The 25,494-nt window shown below is 40.7% G+C and overlaps 2 protein-coding genes across 3 annotated transcripts in view; one reads left to right on the top strand and one right to left on the bottom strand.

Moving 5' to 3' along the window:
- The window catches only part of sumf1 (sulfatase modifying factor 1), a 140,654-nt gene extending 117,605 nt beyond the window's left edge, over window positions 1-23,049 (bottom strand). Inside the window, exons 1-3 of one of the 2 annotated variants that reach the window (XM_078543787.1) lie at window positions 22,594-23,049; window positions 11,390-11,563; window positions 4,158-4,232 (exon numbers count right to left, since the gene is read on the bottom strand). In XM_078543787.1, coding sequence (XP_078399913.1) covers window positions 4,158-4,232; window positions 11,390-11,563; window positions 22,594-22,911 — 567 coding nt within the window. In that variant the 5' untranslated portion in view covers window positions 22,912-23,049. The remainder of the gene's footprint in view (window positions 1-4,157; window positions 4,233-11,389; window positions 11,564-22,593) is intronic. The other variant, XM_078543786.1, reaches the window with a different exon arrangement.
- Window positions 23,050-23,082: 33 nt separating this feature from the next.
- The window catches only part of itpr1b (inositol 1,4,5-trisphosphate receptor, type 1b), a 490,770-nt gene continuing 488,358 nt past the window's right edge, over window positions 23,083-25,494 (top strand). Inside the window, exon 1 of the mRNA XM_078543785.1 lies at window positions 23,083-23,389. The gene's annotated coding sequence lies outside the window, so the exon portion shown is untranslated. The remainder of the gene's footprint in view (window positions 23,390-25,494) is intronic.

Genomic DNA, 25,494 nt, shown 5'->3' with positions numbered 1-25,494 from the left:
TATAAGACTGACCAAATACTTGCTAACTTTTAAAACTATTTACAGCCTTTGACACACATTATCTGTCACTTGAAATGGTTAGCTTTTTGTACTCCTGGCCTAAGCTGCAGTTATTTCCACTCCCCATTTCAATAAGTCTCACAAAAAGGAGTTTCTGCAGCTCAAACATGCCAGCTCTGATGAAAGGAATTCCACTCCAAACATCAGCCTTTGTTTGCCTTTTTGTGCACTTTGCATTTCCAGCATTTGTTATTTTATTTCAGATTTCCAACATTTACTGTTTTATTTGATGAATTTAAGGTAACTATCTGTCTCACATCAAGAGTTGGGCATGAGACATTATTTTGAATTATGTTCATTTTGGGGCCAGCAAATTAAAAGTTCAAATCTTTTCACGCTTTACAATGATTCATGGAAATCAATTTTACAAACAAGCTTAATCACTTTGGGCACTTTGACTGATGCTTTCTACATCGGAAATAATGCGGCTATAAGCTTCCTCAGCACATCTCTACAGAATGAGTATTAAACAGAGGCAAGGCATAGTCTTCAGTTATTTCCCAGACCTCAACATTTCTGTGAGATCTACTGTCTTGGTTTCTACATTCAACAAAATTCTAGCTTTGTAATCCAAACTCATGCAAACTCCATGCAAATTCTACCATCAGCAACTTTGGGCAAAATAAGTTATTCTGCTGATTTATAGCAATGCCATTATGAGAAGTTGTCTTTTCTCTATGCTTTAATTTTTTCCATCTAGGGGTAGGATCTCAAGTTTTGTAGTAAAATGTTTTATCCACTTTCATCACCCAACGTCCACCTTAAGCTCTCAAATCAGATAAAGCCTAGTACAGATTACTGGTCCCTCTAATCTTCCCCTATAACATACCTTAATACTCATCAAAGAAGAATAACACCCATACCAATGTGAATTTGCCTGACTTATTAAAAAAATTGACAATCACTCCAATATTAGTTGTGTGGCAGTTTTCTGGTTAACAGCTGATTTGAGACTGCCCTGAGCTTGTTCCAGCCAGAGAGGGGAAAGTTTGATCCCACATCCCAGGAGAGAAGTGCAGTGAGCTCACCTACTGGACTCACCCATCTGCCTTTTAACAAAATGAACAGAAGTCAAAGCAGGAATCAAACTGGTTAATTCATACGAGTGAAGAGGAAGAATGTCCAGGCATATGGATAGAAGGTGGGAGAATTGCACCATGTGAGTTGTTCATTTGGAGAGCTGGTGTAAAAATGATGGGCTGAATGGCCTCCTTCTGCACTGAAACAATTCTGTGATTGTGAGTGTAGCAAGTGCCAGTGAAATCACAAGTGTCAGAATGAACCTCACAATGAAGATGTCACTAAGGTCTACCCTCTTATGATAAGCAGGTCACTTTAGGCAAAAAAAGAAGTGCGAATAACAGAAGTTACTTGATTCAGAGCACCACTATTGGATGAGCATGAAGGCAGAAGGTTGCAGGTTTGATCACCAAAGTGTGTCAAGTTGGTTGATTGCAGTGTGGCAGTCAGGTGCTACAATTACTCATCAGCTATTGGCACCATTGGAGGGGAGAGAATTAGCTGGACTTGCTGTTCTCTATTGCAACCCCTGCTGGTGTTTTATATGGGCGTGTTTGAGGATAGAATCAGCTGCCCAGAACTGAATAGCTAGTTGTCACTCATGCTCTGGGCTCCTGTGAAGAATGGGGGCTTGGTTGGAATTTTCCTGATGACTGGCATGTTTCAATGCTTTCAGTACAGCAAATGGGAATGTCTGAAGGCTTGGGAGGCAGGGTTTTTTTTAAAAATAGAAGTAATGGTTTCCTTGCTGCATCATCTGAAAGGACAATACATAGGTTAGTGGGGAGGAGGATTTATCTCAGTGATAACATCAAAAGACAATAGCAAAATACGGCAGATGCTGGAAATCCGAAATGAAAACAGAAAAGCTGGAAATACTCAACGTCAAGCAGGATCTTCGGAGAGTGAACCAGAGATAATGATTCCTCAGGTTCTGATGAAACCTGAAATGTTAACTGTCTGATGCTGTTGAGTGTTTCCAATATTTTGTTTTTATTTCATAACAGCAAGGTATGTCAATTAAGCAAGGACTCGAGATGAATACCACAAATCTTTAAAAACTATTTTAAAAAGACACCCATTGTCAAGTGGTCATGGCAACATCAGCTGTAGTCAAGGAGACTTGCATCCCAAATTATTTCGCTGTGCCTGTGAGAGAAACATGGGTATGGGACACCTTGACTATTGAGAAGAGCAATGGATGTAAAAAGAGCACTAATGATCCACAATTACCATCTCTCCTCCCTCATGAGCTTTGCAACCAAAATCCGTAGAGTTGATGAGAGCTGGAACTAGTCTCATCGCTCCCCGACTCACTGTCCATGAGGTGAAGATGTAAAACCCAGTTTTGATGCAACTCAATACTCCCAGTCACCCACCACCAAAAACGCTTGGGTAAAGCCTCTGTGGGACACAAGTCAGTCTGACAAAGCGACATAGTGGCTGGCTATACAAAAATCTTGAATCTCCTTTGTGGGTTACTACACAATTTTACTCAGCTCAGACCATCAAGGAAGAGCAATAGTGAGAGGAAAAAACAAATCCCTATGATCCTTGTCCCTTTAGTCAGCCAAACCTAAGGCTTGTAGCCACTAGTGCCCACTATACCCTCATCCTACTGCTCTCTCTACTCTCCAATTCAACCTGCCAAGGGGTGATCTCCTTGCATGTGTCTCATTAGGCTATGCAGATACGTAAACTATGAAAATGAAAAACAATACAAAAAGATTGCAAGTTTCACTGAATTAAATTGATACATGTTTTAATTCCGATTAGATAAAAATTAACACAAGACCTAATATTTAAAAGGGCCGTCTTGTTCATAGGCCACATTCCACACATATGCTTTCTATATCAAAGATTGCAGAACTTGGCACGTCACAAATTTACTGGAGCACTTTTCTAGTCAATTGCATTCGGAGGTGCTTAACTCTGAACTTGTGAACCTTTCTTCCACACCATCGGTTGTTATTTGAAGCCCACAATACCTTTTGAAGTCTGGACCAATTCTACAGAGTTTATTAATATCAGATGATTTTAACATTTTGCCAGCTGGTTCCCAAATGGAATGAGGTTTACTGGGCAGCACGTGGCAAGACATCAGAGTAAAGCAAGATAGAAACTGCTTTGCAGTTCTATAAATTCTCTGTGTCACTCAATGTGCTGATTACAAGCAAATTTCAAACACTTTGACAACTTACGCCAAGTACAAAAGAAAGCTTGGACAACAGATACCACTGTGGAATTCAATAACAAATGATCTGCAGAGCCAACTACTTTTTAATATAAATGCAGCTATTTCTTTCATTCAAAGCTACGATAAACTATTTCTTTTACAGGTAGCATTAAGATTCAATCTGTCAAGAGTCAGCAAAAATTCTAAAATATCAATAGATTTCCCGTGCTGCTATCCATGGACAAAGAATGGACATAAAGATGTTTTGATACACAACATGGTAAGGGAGTTTGCAAAAAGACTTCAGAAGACCACTGCACAGCACCACCTACTGGCCAAGTCCCATAACTCCATCGGTATGGGAAACTGTTTACATACAGAATTTGTCTTGTAAAGGTTTCTTACGTAGGGCTGGTGAGTTCAGTTGGTTATAGCATGCTGCTTGACAATGCCAACAAAATGGGTCCAATTCCTGTATTGGCCAAGGTAGTTCTTGTGGCCTGCCTCTATTTGCCCCATTGTGACCTGCTGGCATCATTGAGCCCTGATTCGTAACCCTTGGAAACTAAGGACATTACATGGGGAGACAGAGACACACAGAAAAAGTTTCATGAACAGTTTAAAGTTAGCATAAAAATGTGACCAAAAATCATGATAAGAAGCTAGACATGAAGAATTTAAATGTATGGATGAATAAGACATCTAGAAGAGTATTTTTAAAAATCGAAAATGCCCGATTTTCCACTTGTGCCCCTGGTTAGTTATTTTCATCAGCAGTAAGATGAATCTCAAGGCCGGAAGCCATGATCCCAACCTGTTCATATCCAATTTTCAGCTGGCATAACATCACAAACTTGAGTAACATGCACAACAGTGTGTGTACGAGGTGTGCAGTACTTACAGCTTGGGTAATGGTGCTCTTCACCTTCTCACTCAGTAGTCCCTCAAAGACAAAGGAGTCTCCAAATAGTTCTGCCTAATGGGGAAACAAATAACAATTGAGTGTTAACTGCAGCATATTAGGCTTTTGATTTCCTTTGGATTTACAGGCCTCAGTGCTGCCTTCAATCATTTCAAACTCTCATGCTTTGTTTCAATGATCTCGATCACATCTTGAATATCATATTCTTAATGTTACTTCATTTCCACAAAAGTTCTTTGCAGTTGCTTTCTCTTGTCTATTCACTTATCTGTCTTCAAAGCTGTTTTTATGCTCATGATGGGAGGTTCATGCCTTTACATTTCCTTCTTCCACTTACAGGTGGAAATAGAGCGGCAATTAACTTCCTTGGTGCTCACTGTTTCCAAAGGCAGCTATAGAGAGTCAATGTTGTTGAATCAAGTGGTGCCATTAATGGGAGATGTGCAATGCAAATGGAGTATTACTTGCAGAGCATTTGTTTGAAATAATTATTGGGAGTTCTTTGAGGATGTAACAAGCAGGGACAATAAAGGAAAACCAGTAGATGTAGTGTCTTTGGATTTCCAAAAGGTGCCACATAGAAGGTTAATACACAAGATAAGAGCTCATGGCTTTGGGGGTGATATATTAGCATGAATAGAGGACTGGCTAATTAACAGGAAACATTGCATCAGGATAAAGGTGAAATTTTTTCAGGATGGCAAATTGTAACGAGTAGGGTGCCACAGGGATCAGTGCTGGGGCTTCAACTATTTACAAACTATACTCATGACTTGGATGAAGGGACTGACTATACTGTAGCCAAATTTGCTGATGATACGACAATGGGTAAGAAAGCAAGCTGTGAGGAGGATAGAGTCTGCAAAGGGATCGAGATAGTTTAAGTGAGTGGACAAAAATTTGGCAAATGGAATATAATGTGGGAAAATATGGGGTTGTCCACTTTGGCAGGAAGAATAGAAAAGTAGAATATTATTCAAATGCAGAGAGATGGCAGATTGATGCAGTGTAGAGGAAATGAGTGTCCTTGTACATGAATCACAAAAAGTCAGCTTCAGAGAAGGTTCACTTTGCTGATCCCTGGAATGAAGAGATTAATCTTATCATCAAAGATTGAGTAGATTTGCCCTATATTATTGGGATTTAGAAGAACGAGAGATGATCTTATTCAAACACAAGATTCTGAGGGAGCTTGACAGGGTGGATGCCAAGAGGATGGTTCCCCATGTGGGAGAAATCTAGAACTGGGGGCACAGTTTAAAAATAAAGGTTTCCCACTGAAAATGGGGATAAGATGGAATTTCTTCTCTGAGGGCTGATTATGTTTGATATTCTCTTCCCCAGCAAGTAGTGGAGGCTGAGTCATTGAATATATTCAAGGTCGAGTTAGATTTTTGATCTACAAGGGAGTCGAGCATTATGGCAGATAGGTAGGAGAGTGGCATTAAAGCCAGAGTTAGCCCAGCCATGTTCTTATTGAATAGTGGAGCAGGCTCAAAGGGCTGAATGGCCTACTCCTACTTCTTGCGTTCTTATTGGCGCTCAGACTTCCAAGTGCACAAGTGTAACACTTCTACTTTCCACTTCGACTGCAATGATTACATCGACATTAGAATATTTTACTCTATGTTGCTCACACTGGAATTGATTGTACAATGGGTTTAGCACTGGACAGGCAGGAGCCTACATCACATTCATCAGTGTATCAGTATGCTGATGGTCACATGGGAATACAGGAGGTGGTTGCGGTGTGTGGGGGAAGCAATGAATAACAGAATGCTGCTTCAGAGAAGCAAGGATCTGCAAGTAATTGTGTGATGAGAGGAATTCCATAATTATAAAAGGAGTGAGAACAGAATATATATGGCAGAGACAACAAAGTAGGATAGATATTCCTTGGGAAGGTCAAGTGAAAGTATTGTCTTTAAAAAAAAAAGAGAAACGCCTAGAAACTTGTATTCATCACAACCTTTGTAACTGTGCTGAGTAAAGAATGTTTATGTGAAGTTTTTTCAATAAAAACCATAATGGAAAGTAAATGAGGAAGCCAAGTGCCTGGTGAGTATGACTATCCACCTGCCTCAGATGCCTTTACTCTCCTTCCAACTTCAGTCAGGTTTCTAATAAAACCCCCAGGCCAGGCAACGCAGAATTTCTCATACGCATAGATCCAGATTTACTTGAGCAAAATAGACAGTTTTTTACCCCAGAAACTATATTAAATTGTACCAAATTTTAATCCAGCATCTACAATCCAATACTTATTACATGGCATTTTCTACTGTTGTGATCAGTATGCACAAGAACATAAATAGGGTCTATTAGAAGGTGATTACTAATCATAAACATTGGCAGGAGACACTTCAGTCACAACGAATATGTAATTACATGAATGGAAATCTTTCCGCAAACATTTTAGAATATTAACATTGTTCAGTCCGTAGATTATATAGGGCAGCCCACTATATTACATTGCACAATCACACAGATCACTATCACAGGAGATCAGACTAGAGTTTCTCAGAGATGAAAAAAATGCTTCCCATCATTTCAAATAGCCCAGTCGTGATTTGTTTGCAGAGACTATATCTGTACTTCCAAATACAGAATAACCAGTGCACAATTTCATTTTAGTTCTCAGACACTCTTTATTCAACTCAATTGTTTCAGGTTTACATGGATGACTGGAATATACCACTTTGTGAAAATATACATGTGTTTTGTCTAAGTTCAAATATTCATTTTGGTCAAAAGCCATAGCTGGGCTGCCAACTAATATAATCACAGAGAACTTGATCGATTGTAAATCCATTAAATGGGTTTAAGAATTGTGATGATTGCTGCAACTTGTCTCTTGAAAGATCCTTGGTTTTGTTATTTCTACCAAAACCATAAACAGCATCTAAAAGAAATACAGCACATATTCTATGACGTGTTATGCAAGCAACTAAATATTTGACCTGAAGCAGAGGTCGCAAGATCACCAGAATGAGTCAGAGTTGATAATTGGTCCATAACCTGCTCATTATTTTAAAGAATGCCAAGATAAGCTGACTAGCACTTGTGCAAATAGCAAAAATATCAGTACCTTGCAACTTGTGCTCTTCCATTTCATGCAGAAGGGCTCACTAGATTTCAACTTTCTATTTAAAAGACCAGCTACACTTTCTACCTTGATCACTCTCTTTACCACTCTGACCCGTACTGCTCTGTCCCAACCCTCAGACTCTTTCAAGTCTCTTCCGTTTACCTCAGCCTGTCCGACTCAACCAGAGGCCCTCTACATTTTGCAGCCATTTTTTACTTCGAGGATCAGTGTCCTCTAATGCAGAGATGAGGAGTCCAACTCATGGTTCAAACAGTCCACTGTAATGCCTCTGGCAGAAGTTTAGATCACTCACAGCACATTAGTGCTTTTATATAAAAATACTGTATCAGAATACCTTGTGATTTATTTTATTCCCATTACCACCCTGATAAATTTTTTGTTGTTTTGTTGGGAAGGATGGAACACCTGTGGGGTTTCCAGGGGCAAGAGCTATTCATCAGCATCAGGGAGAGAAATGATGGGCCCTGGAGATTCTCCTGTTTCCGGGCCCTCAGGTGTGTCTGTGCAACAGAACTTTTAGGAGGCTAGAGAATGAAGACTGAATGGTTTACAATTGTATCTGTTTCATGATCAGAAAGTCTGAAGACTCTGCTGATTGCTGCTTCTCACTATAATATATTTTCAACATCTACTATGCAACACAACTTTATCATGATATTTCAATACCTCAAAAATTTCATAAAAAGCACCAAGATAGAGTGGGATAATAGGCAAGTAGACAAAAGGGCAAGATTGAAGTAAATGGAAAAGACTCTTGATAATCATGTGCAGTGTAAAACAGGTGACTGATTCACTGAGTCCATCGTGCACTCCCACCCTGGCAATCGTGCTCCACAAAGTCCACTCACAGTAAACTTTCATTAGCAACAAAATAAACAGAACTTCAGCCCCCCGACGCTGACAGGCCGGCTTAAAAAATAAAATTGGAACTCTCAGCCTGATAGATCAGTATTTTTTAAGCCGGTCCTTCAGGTCTGCAGCTCTGGCTGCTCAGCGTGGGCAACGAAAAAGAGTTTGAAACACTGAGCCTGGGCCGGGCCCACTCCCCACCTCCTGGGCCCTGGTGTTTGGCACCACCTGCCAATAAAGAAAAAAATGCATTTATATAGCGCCTTTCACATTCCCAGGGCATCCCACTTGAGGTGCAGCTACTGCTGTAAAATGTGTTAATGCAGCAACATATATGCCCACAGCAAGGTCCCACAAAGAGCAAGATGATAAATGACCAGATGACCTGTTTTTGCTCTTTGAGGGATGAATGTTGGCCAGGACACCAGGAAAATTTCTCTCCCTCCCATCTTCAAACAGTGCCATGAAAGCTTTAGATAATTACTTGAATGAGCAAAATAGTTTGGAAGGTGAGTTCCAAAGGGTACAGCAGAGATGGCCAAAGGCTGTGCCATTGAAGGTGGAGTGGCAGGAGGGGTATGCATCACAGCTCAAAGCTACAACCAGAAAGACTGGAGAAGGTTGCAACACTAAGGTGGGGTGAACCCACAGGCGAAAATTTCTAAGAGGATGAAAACACTTAAATTTGTGGAGCACAGGGAATAAATGATTCCTGTAGTGAAGAAGTTGGTGATTGACAAACAGAGTGCAGTTGGGGAAGTTTAGGAATCTAGAGAGGAAGGAAAGCTGAAAAGGTAAGCTGCAGAAAGTTTGGGACTGGAGACGATGATGGCATTGGTAAAGATTTTGCCATAAGTGGAGGTGAAGTGGATACGGAAATATGTAGTCATGACACTGGATAGGGTGTGGAACTTGAAGCTTTGCTTTGGGACCAAGAGAATTCTGAAGCTTCAGTTAGACCAAGTGCCAGGGAGAGGGATGGACTGGGCAGTTTTTAGTTGGGGTCAAGACCTATGGCTTTGAACTTTGCAATATTTAATCTGAGTAAATTGGGTTCATCTCTGAAGCTCTTGGGTCCATTTCTGGTAGGTAGCCTGACAGCATTGAGATGGAAGGAGTGCTTGTTGTGGGGGGCGGGGGGGGGGGGGGTGGTCAGCCTAGGTGTCAACGCACAAGTGGAAGCCAGTGGGTGATGTAATTGATAGGCGACATGCAGATTTGGAAGAGGAGTGGGACCAGGATAAATCCTTGGTGAACTGTGTGAAGCTGATGGCACAATAGCTGGAGGAGAAGCCATTTCTGCAGATGGAGAGGGATTGTACAGTGCATGGTGCAGTGAAATAGTTGAAGCAAGAAGGACCAAGTGAGCACATCAGGCACATCAGAAGCCTAAGAAATGATGGAAAAGGGGAGAGGAAAGATGGGGATAGTTGCCTGATGTACAACAGCCGTGCTTTGCAAGGAATTGTTACAGCACAGAAGGCGGCCAATCGGCTGTGAGTGAGAGAGCATGGCAGATCTCTGGGAAGAAAAGCAGTCCCCTACAGAACTTCCTAAAATAAACAAAAAGGATGCAAACCATGCAAACCAGAATAAAACTAAAGAAACTGAACCACAATACATCAAATTTGAAAGCACTGAAAATCGCAAAACACTAAATGTGCTGACTCCAGTCTGAATAGACCCCTTATAAAATTAAAGTATGTAATTCAACATTTGTAAAAAGTAGTTTTGTACATCAGATGCTGCAAAACTGGAGCGAGAAACAATTTTGACAAGGACAGGTCTCTCAAATTAAACATTAGTGGCTCTGGAGCACAGAATAAGAAAAGCAGCGGTGCACCAGTGGGTGTGCCATAGATTTTGTGCAGCCTATTCTAAGTGCCAGCAACTCTGCTTCAATACAGGTTTTTGATTTGAACTGTTTACAAGCCAGAATTACAGACAATAACCTGGTTTCAAAGAATTAAGCTTTGGTTAGATAGCGATTGCTAGGATTTTAACCCAAGGAAGGGACGTTGAAATATGTCCAAGTCAGGCTGGCATGTGACGCAGAGGGGAGCTTGGAGGTAGTGACGTTTTCATGCACCTGCTTCCTTATCCCTCTAGGCAGTGGAGACTGCAGGTTTGGGAGGTGCTGATGAAAACATATTGGCAAGTGGCTGCAATGCATCCTGTCGATGGGACAAATGCAGATACAGTATGCCAGTTGTGGAGGAAAATGGATGTTTAAGATACTGATTAGGGTTCCAAACTCTTGTGGCACTGTCCTGATTACAACCTCGCAAAAAACTGATTGTTTGTGCTGTTTTTACTGTTTACTGCACTAGGTAGATGTTTCTCTAACCAAAGCCAGATTTGCAGAAAATCTTAAGCCTAGGGAAGGCTTTGCTGCTTCACTACACAGAGGGCAATACCTGTAACATCAATTGGAAGCTGCAGCAACAAAATTTAGAAGCACATGTGTTTACAAGTGTGAGTATAAATAGGTTACTTGGGAGAACAGATGATGGATTTTGAAATGGAGAAGGTCAGGCCATTCTCACCTGGTCCATTATTCTGCACTACTTTGGACTGCAGTGAGTTGAGGAGCAAGAAATTGGCTCTTTCTAAAAATTTCTGAAAGGCTGCAGTGTTCCACGACTGGAGGTTGTGACAAGCTTAGAATCTCTTAGCATCACCACTACCTTAGAGCAAATCAAGGAATGGAAACCTTTGGCTGAATGTAACCTTAGTTAATTAATCATCAGTTAGTTTGCTGTGTTAAAATCCATCCAGGGCCTCACCTCAGCCTATTTCTGTAGCTTCCTACAGCCTTACAACCCCCTCCACTCATCCACAAAAAAAAAATCACCATTCCTTTAACTGCAACCTTGTGCCCCTCCACCAAACCTTCAGCAGCCTTGTCTTCTACTACTACATTCTCATTCTCTCCAATCCCTTCTAACGCAATCTCTCTCCTCTAAAGACACACTGTGAAACCCTGCCTCTTGAGAAAAATCACTTAATCATCCCTCCTAACCTCTTCTTTGACTTGGCATCCATTTTCCATACATGATTGTGCAGCACCATTTTACTTCAACTTTAAATACAAGCTATTGTTATAATCATAATGGAATACAAATGGACTATAGTCTAGTCCAGGCCAGAAATTTGAATTAAGACACTATAAGAAATACTGTAATGTTACAGGGCACTTTTGTTCCAGAAATGGTATGATAAAAGAAATAAAAAGGTGTTAAGTGTTTCATACCTCTGTGGTGTAGCTAGTAGCTCTGACAAATCTCTCAAATTCGGTATTGCTGACTTCATACGTATCCATGTAGAACTGCTCAACGTGCACTTTTCTGGCCGGGCCCTCTCCATCCTGAGGTATTCCAGGGTCATCAGTTCCCATAGTGAACACTCCACCTGGTATCAACATCATCTTAAATAAAGAGATGATAGATTAGTAATGACCTCATTGAATTGACTATGATAGATGCCAGCTTTGTGTACCAGTCAATTAATTACCAAACCACAAGAGACTTTACTAAAAAGAAAATCACACAGTCAAAGATTAAATGCTAGAACCTACATTTGATACTGTATGTGCATCTTGCATTTCTCTAATTTAATTGCGGAAGAATAAGACACACAATACACCATAAGATACTAAGCATGTCATAAAGCATTTGGCCAGTTTTTTTTCTTTATTCTTTCTTGGGATGTGGGCGTCATTGGCAATGCCAGCATTTGCTGCCCAAATTGCCTTGAACTCAATGGCTTGCTAGGCCATTTCAGAGGGCAGTTAGAGTCAACCACATTGCCGAGGGTCTGGAGTCACACGTAGGCCAGACCAGGTAAGGACGACAGATTTCCTTCCCTAAAAAGGACATTAGTGAACCAGATGCGTTTTTACGACAATAGTTGATAGTCGTCATGGTCATTATTATAGAAACTAGCTTTACAATTCCAGATTAATGAACTGACTTTAAATTCTACCAGCTGCCATGATGGGATTTGAACACATGACTTCAAAGCATTATCCTGGGCTTCTGGATTATTAGTCCAGTGACATTACCATTACACCACCATCTTAACATAAATTCTCTTGACAACTATAGTGGAACAATTATCAAAAAGGTATGAAGCAATATAATGTAAAACAAAAGTAGAGTGAAAATTTAGTGGTGGAAAATCTTCCATTTCAGCATTGAAAAGTACCTGGTGTAATACTGGACACCCTGGTCGTGTTGATTAGAAAATAATAAACTTCAAAATAGTGGTGTGAAGGACAGTTTTAAATTGAAGACTAATTCCCTCTGATAAATGGTACATGACACTGGGCAATTATGCAGAAAAGTAGCTGAAGCACATTGTGACAGGCTCCAGGAAGCATTAACATGCAGAACTAAAAGTGTGCCAATTTAAGATAGAACCTCTGCCAATGAAGAGAAAACACTTTCCACAGTATAGTATTGAAATTGTAATGCAGTTAAAAAGCCTAGATTATATCATATGTTAGCTACCTGCTCCTGCTCCAGTTTTTTCAGTCATGGCTAAAATGGAATTCAAGAATGCTCAAGACCTAAGGATGTCCAAACCGTCAGGCTCAAGAAGTGAAAAGTAGAAATTTGATTCTTTTACAAAAAAAGTAAATCAAAATTCTGGTTGAGTACATTATTTTGGTCTTTAAAACGGAGGAGCACATTGAACAATAACTACTTCCCCTTTAATACCTGATCTTCATATTGATCAAAATGAATAGAATATTAGGATTACCATTAAGCAATAATTCTACTAAATTTTTAGGCTACAGAGATATATACCTCTCCTCCAACCAGATTTCCAGTTCCTGGAACTGAATGTAGATCTTTATAGATCCTGGAGTTTCCTAACACATCCATTCTGTCGGTGAACATTCAGTGTTTTTCAATGTGTGTAGCTGTGCGATCAGCCATTCCATATCAATTTCTTCACTGCTTAACACACAATACCAAATCCACTCGATTTTCATGATTTTTTTCCCCTCCCAAACTTCCTTAATCCTCTTGGCTGGCAAGCGAGCACCTGGCCTTTTATGCAGTCCTCTGCCTTCATGGGAGAACTGTTCAAAGATCAGGATGGCTCAACTACTGATTCACTCCTGGGGGCAAGGAAATATATCAGCTGTTTGTCCTCTCCTCAAGGACTGCCCTGTTGAGATCAAGTGCTTGTCAGAGGATTTGGGGGTAGTAAATATGAGAGAATTTTTTAGTGCCTTGGTTCTAGCGGTTGGAATAGAAAGCAAGGATGGAGAATGCTCACATTTATTAGATAGGCCTCAATTCATCTGCTATGTGAACATTTGCTGATAAACAACTTTTGAAAAATACAGTAATAACTTTATTTCGTTACATTTAGGAAGGAGCAACCTGTGAAAAAACATTCATGTTATTGAATAGAAATTCCACTTGGAAGCATTTTCAGCAATTCGTCAACAATCTTTCTCAAGAACGTTCCTCATTTTCATCCAGTCGGCCTCATCCATTTTTTCCCAAAAATTAATAATGTGCAACTAAAAATGCAACTTACAATAATATTTACATTCTAGCCAGCAAGACAGTGGCAAGCACTGTTTGGATTTGGCAGGGTGAACGAGTGTGAAGATAGTGCTAAGAACAGGATGTTGTTGCACATGGAAGGGTTTTACAGGCCAGATACTTCTCATTGCAAGAGGAATGGAATATAAAAGTAGGGAAATGTTGCTACAGCTGTACAAGGCTCTGGTGAGACCGCATCTAGAGTTCTGTGTACAGTTTTGGTTTCATCACTTAAGAAAGGATATAACTGCATTAGAAGCAGTTCAGACAAGGTTCATGTGACTGATTCCTGGAATGAAGGGGTTGTCTTGTGTAGAAAGATAGGACAGGTTGGGCCTGTATCCAATGAAGTTTGGAAGAATGAGAGGCAATCTTATTGAAACATACAGGATCCTGGACCCGACAGGGTGGATGCTGAGAGGATGTTGTGAAGAGGACTTAAGGGATTACAGACGGATATAGATAGGTTGAATGAGTGGGAAAAAATCTGGCAGATAGAGTATAATGTGGGAAAATGTGAAGTTATTCACTTTGGCAGGATGAATAAAAAAAGCAGACTATTACTTAAACGGAGAAGACAGCAGAATTCTGAAGTGCAGAGGGAACTAGGTGTTCTAGTGCATGAGTCACAAAAAGTTAGTAAACAGGTACAGAAAATAATTAAGAAAGCTAATGGAAGCTAGCCTTCATTACGAGAGGAATTGAACATAAAAGGATGTTATGTTTCATTTATACAGGGTATTGGTGAGACCACACCTCAAATACTGTGTGCAGTTTTGGACTCCTTATTTAAGGAAGGAAGTAAATGCGTTAGAGGCAATTCGGGGGGGGGTTTACTGGATTAATACCTGGATTGAGCGGGTTGTCTTATGAGGAAAGGCTGGACAGACTGGACTTGCTTCCACTGGGGTTTAGAAGAGTGAGGGGTGACTTTATTGAAGCATATAAGATCCTCAACAGTCTTGACAAGGTGGATGTGGAAAGGATGTTTCCTTTTGTGAGCAAGTCCAGAACTAGGGGGACACTGTTTTAAAGTTAGAGGTCACCCTTTTAGGGCAGAGATGAGGAGAATTATTTTCTCTCAGACGGTTGTGCAGCTTTGGAACTTTCTGCCTCAGAAGGCGGTGGAGGCAGGGTCATTAAATATTTTTAAAGGTGGAGGTAGATAGATTCTTGTTAGGCAAGGGAATCAAAGGTTATTGGGGCTAGATGGTACTGTGGAATTCAAAACACAAACAGATCAACCATGATCTTATTGAATGGCGGAGTGGACTCGAGAGGCCAAATGGCCTACTACTGTTCCAATTTCATATGTTTGTATTACCTTCTGAATTTTTGACTAAGTACAAGATATCCAACATGGACTGTGGACAACCCATGGCTCATCTAGTTTAAGCCAGTGGGCATGTAAACCAAGTAGACCAGGAAGGTCTCAAATTTTGATTCCTGCTCTACCTGAGTAATTTGATATCAGCCTGGCTAGGGCATTGCAATTGACTCCAGCAACTCAAGGATAGAGTAAAGTAAAATACTTGGCACGGGATCCTGCTCCTGATGGTTAATCAGTGATTCTTACTGGATATGTGAGCACTGGGGTGTTGGGCAAGGACAAAAATAAGCTCAGCTTTGATACCTCTGATGATGAATAGCTTGCCAATACACACTCATTTAGGCTGATGTATGAATTATGGCCACCACGTTGCTTGGCACCCAGTAGATTAACAAGGAAGAGAATTGGTAGAAGGGAGAAAGAAAACAAGCAGAAAAATAGATTGACCTTCGGCAAGAACATAACAAACCTCAAGTTAAAGTAGTGGTTAGAAGAACACCTGCTTCCCATACATACAAATCAGGTGGTATATGGGTGCGACAGACTGCCAATATTCCTCTTATAAAGCCTTAGCTCATTGATAGTGCTCTTGTTCCAAAGAAGGTCAGAAGGCCATGGATCAACTACCACAAGACTTGAGCCAACCTAGGCTGACACTTCAGTGCAACATTGAGGGAGCCATCTTTTCAATTGTTAAATTGATGCTAAATCTGCCTCCTTAGGTCAAAGTAGAAGACTAGGTGGCACTATTTGAAAAACAGCAGGGGACTTCTCCCTGTGTTCTGGCCAATATAAAACACTCACCCAACACCAGTAAGCCCTGGCAATTTATCTCATTGCCATTTCTTACTCAGTGGACATTATTTAGACAAATGCGGCACCCAATCAAAGGGTCTTAACTTCAGAAGTATTTCATTGGCTGTGAAGTACCTTGGGTTATTCTGAGGACTTGAAAGACACTAAATAAGTGCAAGTTACTTTATTAAAGGCTAGAACAATTGTTGTTAGAAATTAAAGACCACATATCAAAATTTACTCAAACTCTAAATACTCCATCGAACAAAATAACTTCAGTCTTGCTGGAATCACACTGATGCCCAAGAGAAGCAAACTAGCTGTGCTAATGACCAAGGTAAAAGTCTATATTAATAACATGAAAATTCATGAAGGGCTATCGATGGGGATTTGTGGAAAAACTTTGCAAAGGTCCAGTCCACTGATTTATTTGTAGTCAACAATTGGTCAGATTGTAGCTGGCCTGTGAAAATATAGGGTTAAATAAGCCAAATGGCCTTTTCTTGTTCAGTGTTTTGCATTCTACATTCAATATCTCCTAATTCAAATGGATGTTTCTGAAGCTATCCTTAGCTTGTCCATCCCTTAATTTTTTAGATTATATGTCTTTGTTTTCTTTTTCTTGCCCACCAAAAATTCATTAATATTCATAGAATGCTTACAGCATACTTGGAGATAACTCAGCTCATCATGTTCATGATTACTCTCTGCAGGAATAACACATCTAGTCCCACTCCCTGACCTTTCCCTCAAATATTTTCTGCATCCTTTTCAATGGCTTCACATCCTTCCTAAAGTGTGGTTCCTAGAATTATATACACTACAGTTGTGGCTATACAACTATTTTATAAAGGTCCATCCTATTTATACAGGCCAGGATACTATATGCTTTATTAACTGGTCTTTCAACGATTTGTGTGCACATCCTTCTGCTCCCACACCCAAGGAAGAAAGGAGCAGAGTAGACCATTCGGCCCTTCGAGCCTGTTCCACCATTCAATAAGATCATGACTAGTCTAGTTGTGGTCTCAACTCCACTTTTCTGCCTGCACCCCATAACTTTAGACATATTTTTAATAGACAAGGGAGTCAAACTCTGCCTTGAATAAACTCAATGACCCAGTCTCCAATGCTTTCTGGGGAGAGAATTCCTCATATTAATGACCTTCAAGAGACAGATTTTCTCCTCATCTCCATCATAAATGGAAAACATCTTATTGTGTCTCTAGTTCTAGTCTCTCCCACAAGTGGAAACACCTCCTGGTATCTACCCTAGCAAATCCCCCAAGGATCTTATATGTTTCAATAAGATCATCTATCATTGGGTAGAAGGCCAACCTGCTCAACCTTTTTTTAAACATATTTGTTAATGGGATGTGGGCATCAATGGCAAGGCAAGAATTTATGCCTATCCCTAATTTCCCTTGAAAGGTGGTGGTGAGCCACCTTCTTGAACTACTTCAGTCCATGTGGGTGCAGGAACATCCACAATGCTGTCAGGGAGTTCTAGGATTTGACCCAGCAACAGTGAAGGAATGGCGACATGGTTCCAAGTCAGGATGGTGTGAGACTTGGAGGAGAAGCAGGCGGTGGTGTTCCCATGCCTCTGCTGCCCTTGTCCTTCTAGATGGTAGAGCTCATGGGTTTGGAAGGTGCTGTCGAAGGAGCCTTTCTTCATAAGATAAGCCCTTCAACCCAGGGATGAGTCAAGTGAACCTTCTCTGTACTGCTTTTAATGCAATTATATCCTTTTTCAAATAAGGACATCAAAACTGCACACCGTATTCCAGATGTGGTCTCACAAATGCCCTGTACAACTACAGTAAAATTTCCCTACTTTTCCATTTCCCTTGCAATATACACCAACATTCCATTTGCCTTCCTAATCACTTGCTGTGTCTGCACACTAACTTTTTGTGATTCTTGTACCAGGACACCCAGATTCCTTTGTACCACAGAGTTCTGCAATCCCTCTCCATTTAAATAGTATACTGCTTTTCTATTCTTCCTGCTAAACAGGACAAGTTCACATTTGCCCATGTTATATTCCAACTATCAAATTTTTGCCCGCTCACTTAACCTGTCTATCTCTTTGCATACTTTCTACCTCCTCTTGACAACTTACATTCCTACCTATCTTGGTGTCATCAGCAAATTTAACTAGCATACATTTAGTCCCTTCATCCAAATCATTGATGTCGATTGTAAATAGTTGAAGTCCCACCATTGATACCTGTGGCACTCCACTAGTTACAGCTTGCCAATCTGAAAAAGAAAACACATTTATCCCTACCCTCTGCTTCCTGTTACTTAACCAATCCTTTCTTCATGCTAGTATGTCATCCCCTAAACCATGTTCCCTTATCTTGTGTGTATTTGATGTGGCACCCTATCAAATGGCTTTTGGAAATCCACATCTACCATGTCTACAGGTTCCCCTTTATCCACCTAGCTTGTTACTTCCTCAAAGAACTCTAATAAATTAGCCAAACATGATTTCCCTTTCACAAAGCCATGTTGACTTCGCCTGATCATGTGATGATTTTCTGAGCATCCTGCTATAACCTCCTTAAATGATGGATTCTAGCAATTTCCCTATGACAGATGTTAGGCTAACTGGCCTGTAATTTCCCACTTTCTGTCTCCCTCCTTTCTTGAATAAAGGTGTTAAAGTTCAATATTTTCTAATCCACTGGGACCCTTCCAGAATACAAGGAATTTTGAAAGATTATAACCTATGCATATACTATCTCTGCAGCCACTTATTTTAAGACCCTAGGATGCAGGCCATCTGGTCCTGGGGACTCGTCAGCCTTCAGGTGTAATAGTTTTCCCAGCACCTTTTGCTGGTAATGGTGATTGTTTTAAGTTCCTCCTACGCGTTCACCTTTTGATTTTCCAAGTATCTTCGGGAAGTTTTCTAAGCCTTCTACAGTGAAGGCAGAAAAAATGTCTGTTCGACACTGCCACTATTTTCTCGTTTTCCATTATTAATTCCCCAGATTCACTCTCTCGAGGTCCAACATTAGCTCTAGTTACTCTTTTCCCATTCAAATGCTTGTAAAAACTCTTAATATCTGTTTTTATATTACTAGCTAGCTTCCTCTCATACTCAACTTTCTCCCTCTTTATTAATTTTAGTCATGCTTTGCTGGTTCTTAAAATCTGACCAATCTTCTCATCCATCACTAATCTCTGAAGATCTGTATAGTGTTTCTTTCAATTTGATACAATCCTTAGCTTTTTTATTCAGCCACAGATGATGCATCCTTCTCAAAGAGTCTTTCTTCCATACCGTGAGAAATCTTTGCTGAGCTATTAAATAGCTTCTTAAAAGTCTGCCACTGCATCTCTTCTGTTCTATCTTTTAAACTAGTTTCAAAGTTCACTTTAGCTAACTCTACTTTCATACTATTATAATTCCCTTTATTTAGGTTTAAAACACAAGGCTTAAACCCACGCTTCTCTCCTTCAAAGTGAACATGAAATTCTATCGTGTTATAATTGCTGTCACCTAAAGGCTCCTTTACCAAGAGGTTATCAATTAACCCTGTCTCATTGCTCATTAACAGGTCTACCATATTCTGGTTGGCATTCTATGTAGTACTCCAAGAAATTGTCCTGCACACACTCAATCTCATTTTCCAGGCTACCACTGCCAATCTGATTTGTCCAATTTACATGTAGTTAAAGTCACCCATGATTATTGCAGTACCTTTCTTACATGGCTCATTTACTTCTTCCTGTATACTCTGTCCCACAATGTAACTACTGTTCGGTGGGGGCCTATAAACTGCCCCCACAAGTAACCTGTTACTTTTACTATTTCTTATCTCTATCAAACTGATTTGACATCTTGCTCCTTCGAGCAAAGGTCATTTCTCACGACTGTTGTAATTTCATCCTTAGTTAACAGAGTTACACCACCACCTTATCCTATCTTTGGGAAGTGTCAATTACCCTTCAGTATTCAGCTCCTAGAGCCATGGTCACCCTGCAGCCACATTTCTGCGATGGCTATCAGGTCATATATATTTATTTCTACCTGAGCTAACAATTCATCCGTTTTCTTATGAATGCTGTGTGCATGCAGATACAAAGCCTTTAACTCTCTCTTTTCACCATTTTCGCAATCTCTGGCCTTATCTGCTTATCTGTTAAATTTGTACTCCATGTCCCTTCCTGCTGCACTCTGGTTACCTTTACCCAAATTGCTACCCTGCTCTATTACTTTGTTACCCTTTGATTTACCACATCTCATCTCAAACAATCCCTTCCCTGCACTATTTAGTTTAAAGTCCTCTTTACCACCCTAGTTGTATGACTCACCAGAACATGGTGCCAATATGATTTAGGTGAAGCCAGTCCCAATTTTACAGCACCTACTTCCCCAATAATGGTACCCATTTCCCCTATTCAAGTCTTTGAGCTTTGAGAGATGCATTCATCTCTCTAATCTTATTTACCCTGCGCCAATTTGTTTGTGGCTCTTACCTTTGAGGTTCTGCTTTTTAATTTAGCCCCTAACTACGCATACTCCCTCAGCAGAACCTCTTTCCTAGTCCTTTCTATGACATTGGTACCTGCATGGACTACGACAACTCTCCTACTGCAAGTTCCTCTCCAGCCCCAAGCAAATGTCCCAAATCCTAGCACCAGGCAGGCAACACAGTCTCCTGGACTTATGCTCTCGGCTGAAGAGTACTGTGTCAATCCACCTGACTATACTGTCCCCTAGCAGCAGTACATTCCTATTAACTCCCCCCGTTAAATGGCTTCCTGTACCACAGTGCCATGGTCAATTCACTCATCCACCTTGCAGTCCCCACATTTGTCCCCACTAGCAGCAAGAACGTTGAACCTATTGGACAGTCGCAAGGGCTGAGGCTCATACACTTCTTGCAACTCACCACTGTCCTGCCATCTTTATTATGTGTTAATTATTTTCTTAATTAATTTATAATTAATAAACTCTACTACTCCCAATGAGCTTTCCTACTGCTAGTAAACCTTACCAATACGAATAAAACCTTACAATTATGACTAAATTACCTGTGTTTTGAAAAATAAAATGAGAAAAACACTCACCAACCACTTACCCGTTTCCCTCCTCCTTCACTGCATTGAGTTCCTTGACTTACCAAATTCCCAAGTTCACACTCTGTGACTAGCTGCACTCAGTGATGATCTGCTGTCTTTTTGCTTGCTTACTTCTTATGTTATGCTGCCTCTCCTCATTCTTACTTCATAAATGAATCATTTTGAACTTCTCTGCATTAATTCCATCTGCCACTTGTCCACTCATTCCACAACCTGTCTACATCCTCTTTGTAAGTGACTCCTCACAGTCACGTTACAATAATACAGTCCACATTGCTCTGGATTTTCACATCACAGGTGAAAGAGAAAACATTCTCATCTTTGGTCCTGACCTCCACCACCAACCCCCTCCCCATCCTGACAATTGACCATAAACGGATTGATCGCTCTCTATTTCAGAACTACTCATCGCTTTCAAATGCTACAATCTCAAAATCTAGGATTTCTAACTCCAAGCATCATAAGGTTTAACTCCTTAAGAATATTTCTCCTTAGAGCAGGGAAAATTAAGGGCATATTTGATAGGTTTTCAGAATCATGAGGTGTTTGGATAGAGTAAGTAGGGAGAAACAATACCCGTGAGCAAAAACACAGACTTGACTAAAGAACCAGGGGGGTGGAAATTTTTTTTAAAATGTTATGATCAGGAATTCAATTTAACTGCAGGGAAGCAGGTTCAATCATAATTGTTAAAAAGGGAATTGTACATAAACTTGAAAAGGAAAAAAAACAAACAAGGAAAGAGCTGGGGAGTGATTCTAATTGGATAGCTGTTTCAAAGAGCTGGCATTGACACAATGGCCAAATGGACTCCCGCTGTGCCATTCATACTGTAATTGAGGAACAAGTGACCTGGATTTTTTTTTTAAAATCAGGAGCACTGTTACGTGATTCATATATTCACATCCTTGTTTAAACTTGTGTCCAAGGGACAACAGAAATTAGCTAAACAAACCTTTCCAAAGTTGCACTTTCCTCCAATGCAATAGCGACTTGACTTCATAAGTACTTTAGGACTGTGAAGGACTGGGTCAGCCGGAGGTCAGGAAAGGCTTTCACTTATCTAATAAGAGCCTGTTAAATTTTTGGGTACCTGTACTAAGAAGTGTCTGATACTGTAACTACATTTTTACAAGCTAGAAACACCTTTTCAGATCACACTACATCATGTGTATACTCCATTGATACATTACCTGTTGACGTATGGAGGAGCGGAAGGGAGCAAAGTGGAGTTGGGACCACAACCAGATCAGCATGATCTTATGGAAAGGCAAAGGAGGCTCGAATGGTCTACTCCTGTTCCCAAGTCCTATGTGCGTATGATGCGTAACAGTGTTGGCAGTTAGCAAACAGGTTAGGTTAAGTTAGGTCACCTTTTACAAATAAGGAGTCGCCTATTTAAGACAGAGGTGAGGAGAAATTTTACCTCTCAGAGGATCGTGAATCTTAGGAGCTCTCTCCCTCAAAATGAGGTGGAAGCAGAGTCTTCAAATATTTTTAAGGTAGATCGATTCTTGATAAGGGGATGAAAGGTTATCGGGGGTAGGTGGGAATGTGGAGTTGAGGTTACAGTCAGATCAGCCATGATCTTATTTACATCATAGGGCCGAGTAGCCTACTCCTGCTCCTAATTCGTATGTTCGCATGAAGGTTAGATAAGTTGTCTACCTGATTAGTGCGCCTTTCTAGGTGTGGCCTGTAGTCCTCTGCGATCTCTTGACCTACAACGTTGGCCTCCTTGGAGTATTTGGCAGCTGCCTGTTTCGCCAAGGAGATGCTATCACTTGGAGTATCGGGGAAATGGCCAATAGCTTCCCGGCGACTGGTACAGCCGCAGCCAGAGGATGAGCCGCTGTCTTTCGGTGACGGACTTGTAGCAAATGTGGGACTCAGCCCGACGAAGAGGGCAATCAGTGTGGGATAGAAATAAAATAGAAAATCTCTCCCGCCCAAACACCTCAACCTGGGGAAAGCCATCTTGGCCATAGATCATGTGATCGATCAGCTGATCGGCAACGTCGCCGTCCCTGTCAGATTCATCACTGCCGTTTCCTCGTGGATCAATCAAGGCACCGAATCCTCCGAGATTCCGCAGCCTCACCCCGCCCTGTCAGGCATAGTCCAGGGAACCTGCTCCTGCTCCTGTCCCTGTCCTCCTTTTTTTCTGTTTTGCAGATTTTAGTGAAAACAAAAGCCCGCAGATTTATATCAAATAAACACCAAAAATGGCCGACATTAGCTTCTCTTCCGGTCGCCGAATATCACATGATATAAACCAGCCAATCAAACCGCTCGGCTTACATTTTGACGACAAGCAGCAGAGAAGAACAAGAAGGTCACAATGTGCAGTGTTCATCCAGTCACAGCCCCAGAGCTTTGGAGGACTTCACGGAGAGCTGTGGATACCCTGCGGCTTTGACATCTTTCTGGCTACTGCTGTGTTATTTTTGCTCTTTTGTTCAAGGTTAGTTTTTTTGGTGGTTGGATATGTGTTATTGGTTCACCTTGGTAAATATTGGCGTTTAATAGGATTATATATTGTATCTAAATTATTTGTGATATTCTTTGAGTAGGGGAATTTGTGTTTTAAGGTTTATTTTTAAAAAGGCTGTTCTTAATTGCTGCTGTTCATATTTTAAATGTATCAACATTTTATTGCAATAATTTCATTAATAATAATTATAGTGAGTTAACATTTTAATCTTGTTTTTTCAATTAAATGTTGTTTAGACTTTCTATAATGTGCAAATGTATTTGAAAAACATAACCGTGCCACAGAAATTGGATAGACCTGCAACAAAATCTATATTTTCTGATTGTAGTATTTTCCAAGAGTGTGATTAATAACAAAAGGAAGATTTGAAGATTGAGTTTATCTGAGAATATGCGATACAAAGATGAAAAGACAATGTAATAAGACTTATAAGAACGCATGTAATTATTTTTATACTGCCAATAAACATATAGCTTTGTGTCAGGCTTAGTAAAGTCCATGCATTGTGTTCTCCCCTAAGGCAGGTTTGAAATCAAATCTCATACATGAGATACTGATGAGGGATACATGATTGAAATGGATTTCTGTTGCTTTCCTCGTGGTTTTTATCTGGGTTGTGATGGTTGTGAGTCTTTGGAACTCTCTTCCTCAGAGGCGGTGGAAGCAGAGTCTTTGAATATTTTTAAGGCAGAGCTAGACAGATTCATGATTAACAAGGGGGTGACAGGTTATCGGGGGTAGTCAGGGATGTGGGGTTGAGGTTACATTCAGATCAGATCTTATTGAATGGCGGAGCAGACTCAAGGGGCCACTTGGCCTACTCGTGCTCCTACTTTGTTTGTTCCCTTATCTGTGCTGCTATAAAGGCTACCCACCCTTTACGATGGGAAGGCCCCCATTGGCTGCCAACTCAGCACTTCAGTGTCTGCTTGCTGGGGCTGGCTGGAGTGGGGCCCAAACCCAAGTCTTCTGACTTCAAGGTGGGAATACTGCCACTGAACTAGTGGACACTCTGTTTTTAGTAACGTAACAAAGCAAAATATGGAAACATAAAATTGGCTAACGGGGTGAAGCAAATTGCAGCGATCTTTTTCATGGATCATGTTGTTCTCTTGTCAGACTCACCAACAGACCTCTCAATGTTGTGGACAATTCAGTTAAACAGTGAGATATGGTGGTTGATACACAAAGCCTAGCTTTTATGACTTTTTATGGTTCAAGAGGAAGTCTTGAAAGTACTCATTGGCAAGGTAAAAGGATGATTCGATTGTTGACATTTACAAGGTACCAATGTGAACCAAGTTTAGACTGAATGCAATTCCTCATACCAGTGCTGAGAGAAGATGGGACACTTTAATCTTTTTTCACTGAATGTCCCAAAGCCTTGCTTGGGGCAGAAAAGGCATGTGTCCAGATGCCCATTATTATTCAGATCTCCTTGGCACTCAATGCTTGCTTCAGTCCATATGTGTCACCCAGAGTCGAGCCATGAAGTAGATAATAGAACAAAGGAGAAACTGCTGCAGGAAAGACAGACATAACAACTTGTCCCAGAAGTGTAAATTGGTCTCAGGACAGGCAAGTCCTTTTTCTAATGCTCCTTGCATGGGGACCTGAATTAAGCAGATGTTGGTAATTAAACCTAATACCTGACATTGAGCGTGCATGTCCAGAGCTTCACGGTAACTGGCATATCACAATAGATCCTTCAATCATGGAAGGTATATGTCAATTAAAATTCATCTGAGGCAACAACAGCTTGGTGATACCTGGATGGCAGATATGAGAACTTGTGTTCCAATATTCAGGGCTGGGTTTTAGAGTCGGTGCTTGCGTTTACACCTCCCACTAGTGGAACTAATTCCATTCATTCACATTTCAAGGTGATTAACCTTAAGGAGCACCTGGCATGGGTTGTTTGGTTAGTGAGGGCTCAAGCCTTATGGTCAATTGCATTAACCAACTGGTGACTATCTTCCTTGGGTGTTGGGAGGTAAATAGGTCTCCTGGGGGGGTTGAGAAATGAAGGTGGCACAAAGGTAGCATATCGAGAGACAGAATACCAGCATACCAGG

This window comes from Cetorhinus maximus, chromosome 6, assembly GCF_964194155.1.
Source record: "Cetorhinus maximus chromosome 6, sCetMax3.hap1.1, whole genome shotgun sequence".
In the NCBI taxonomy this organism is placed as follows: domain Eukaryota; kingdom Metazoa; phylum Chordata; class Chondrichthyes; order Lamniformes; family Cetorhinidae; genus Cetorhinus; species Cetorhinus maximus.
The sequence above is the reverse complement of the archived record's forward strand: the minus strand, read 5'-3'. Positions and strand labels throughout refer to the sequence as shown.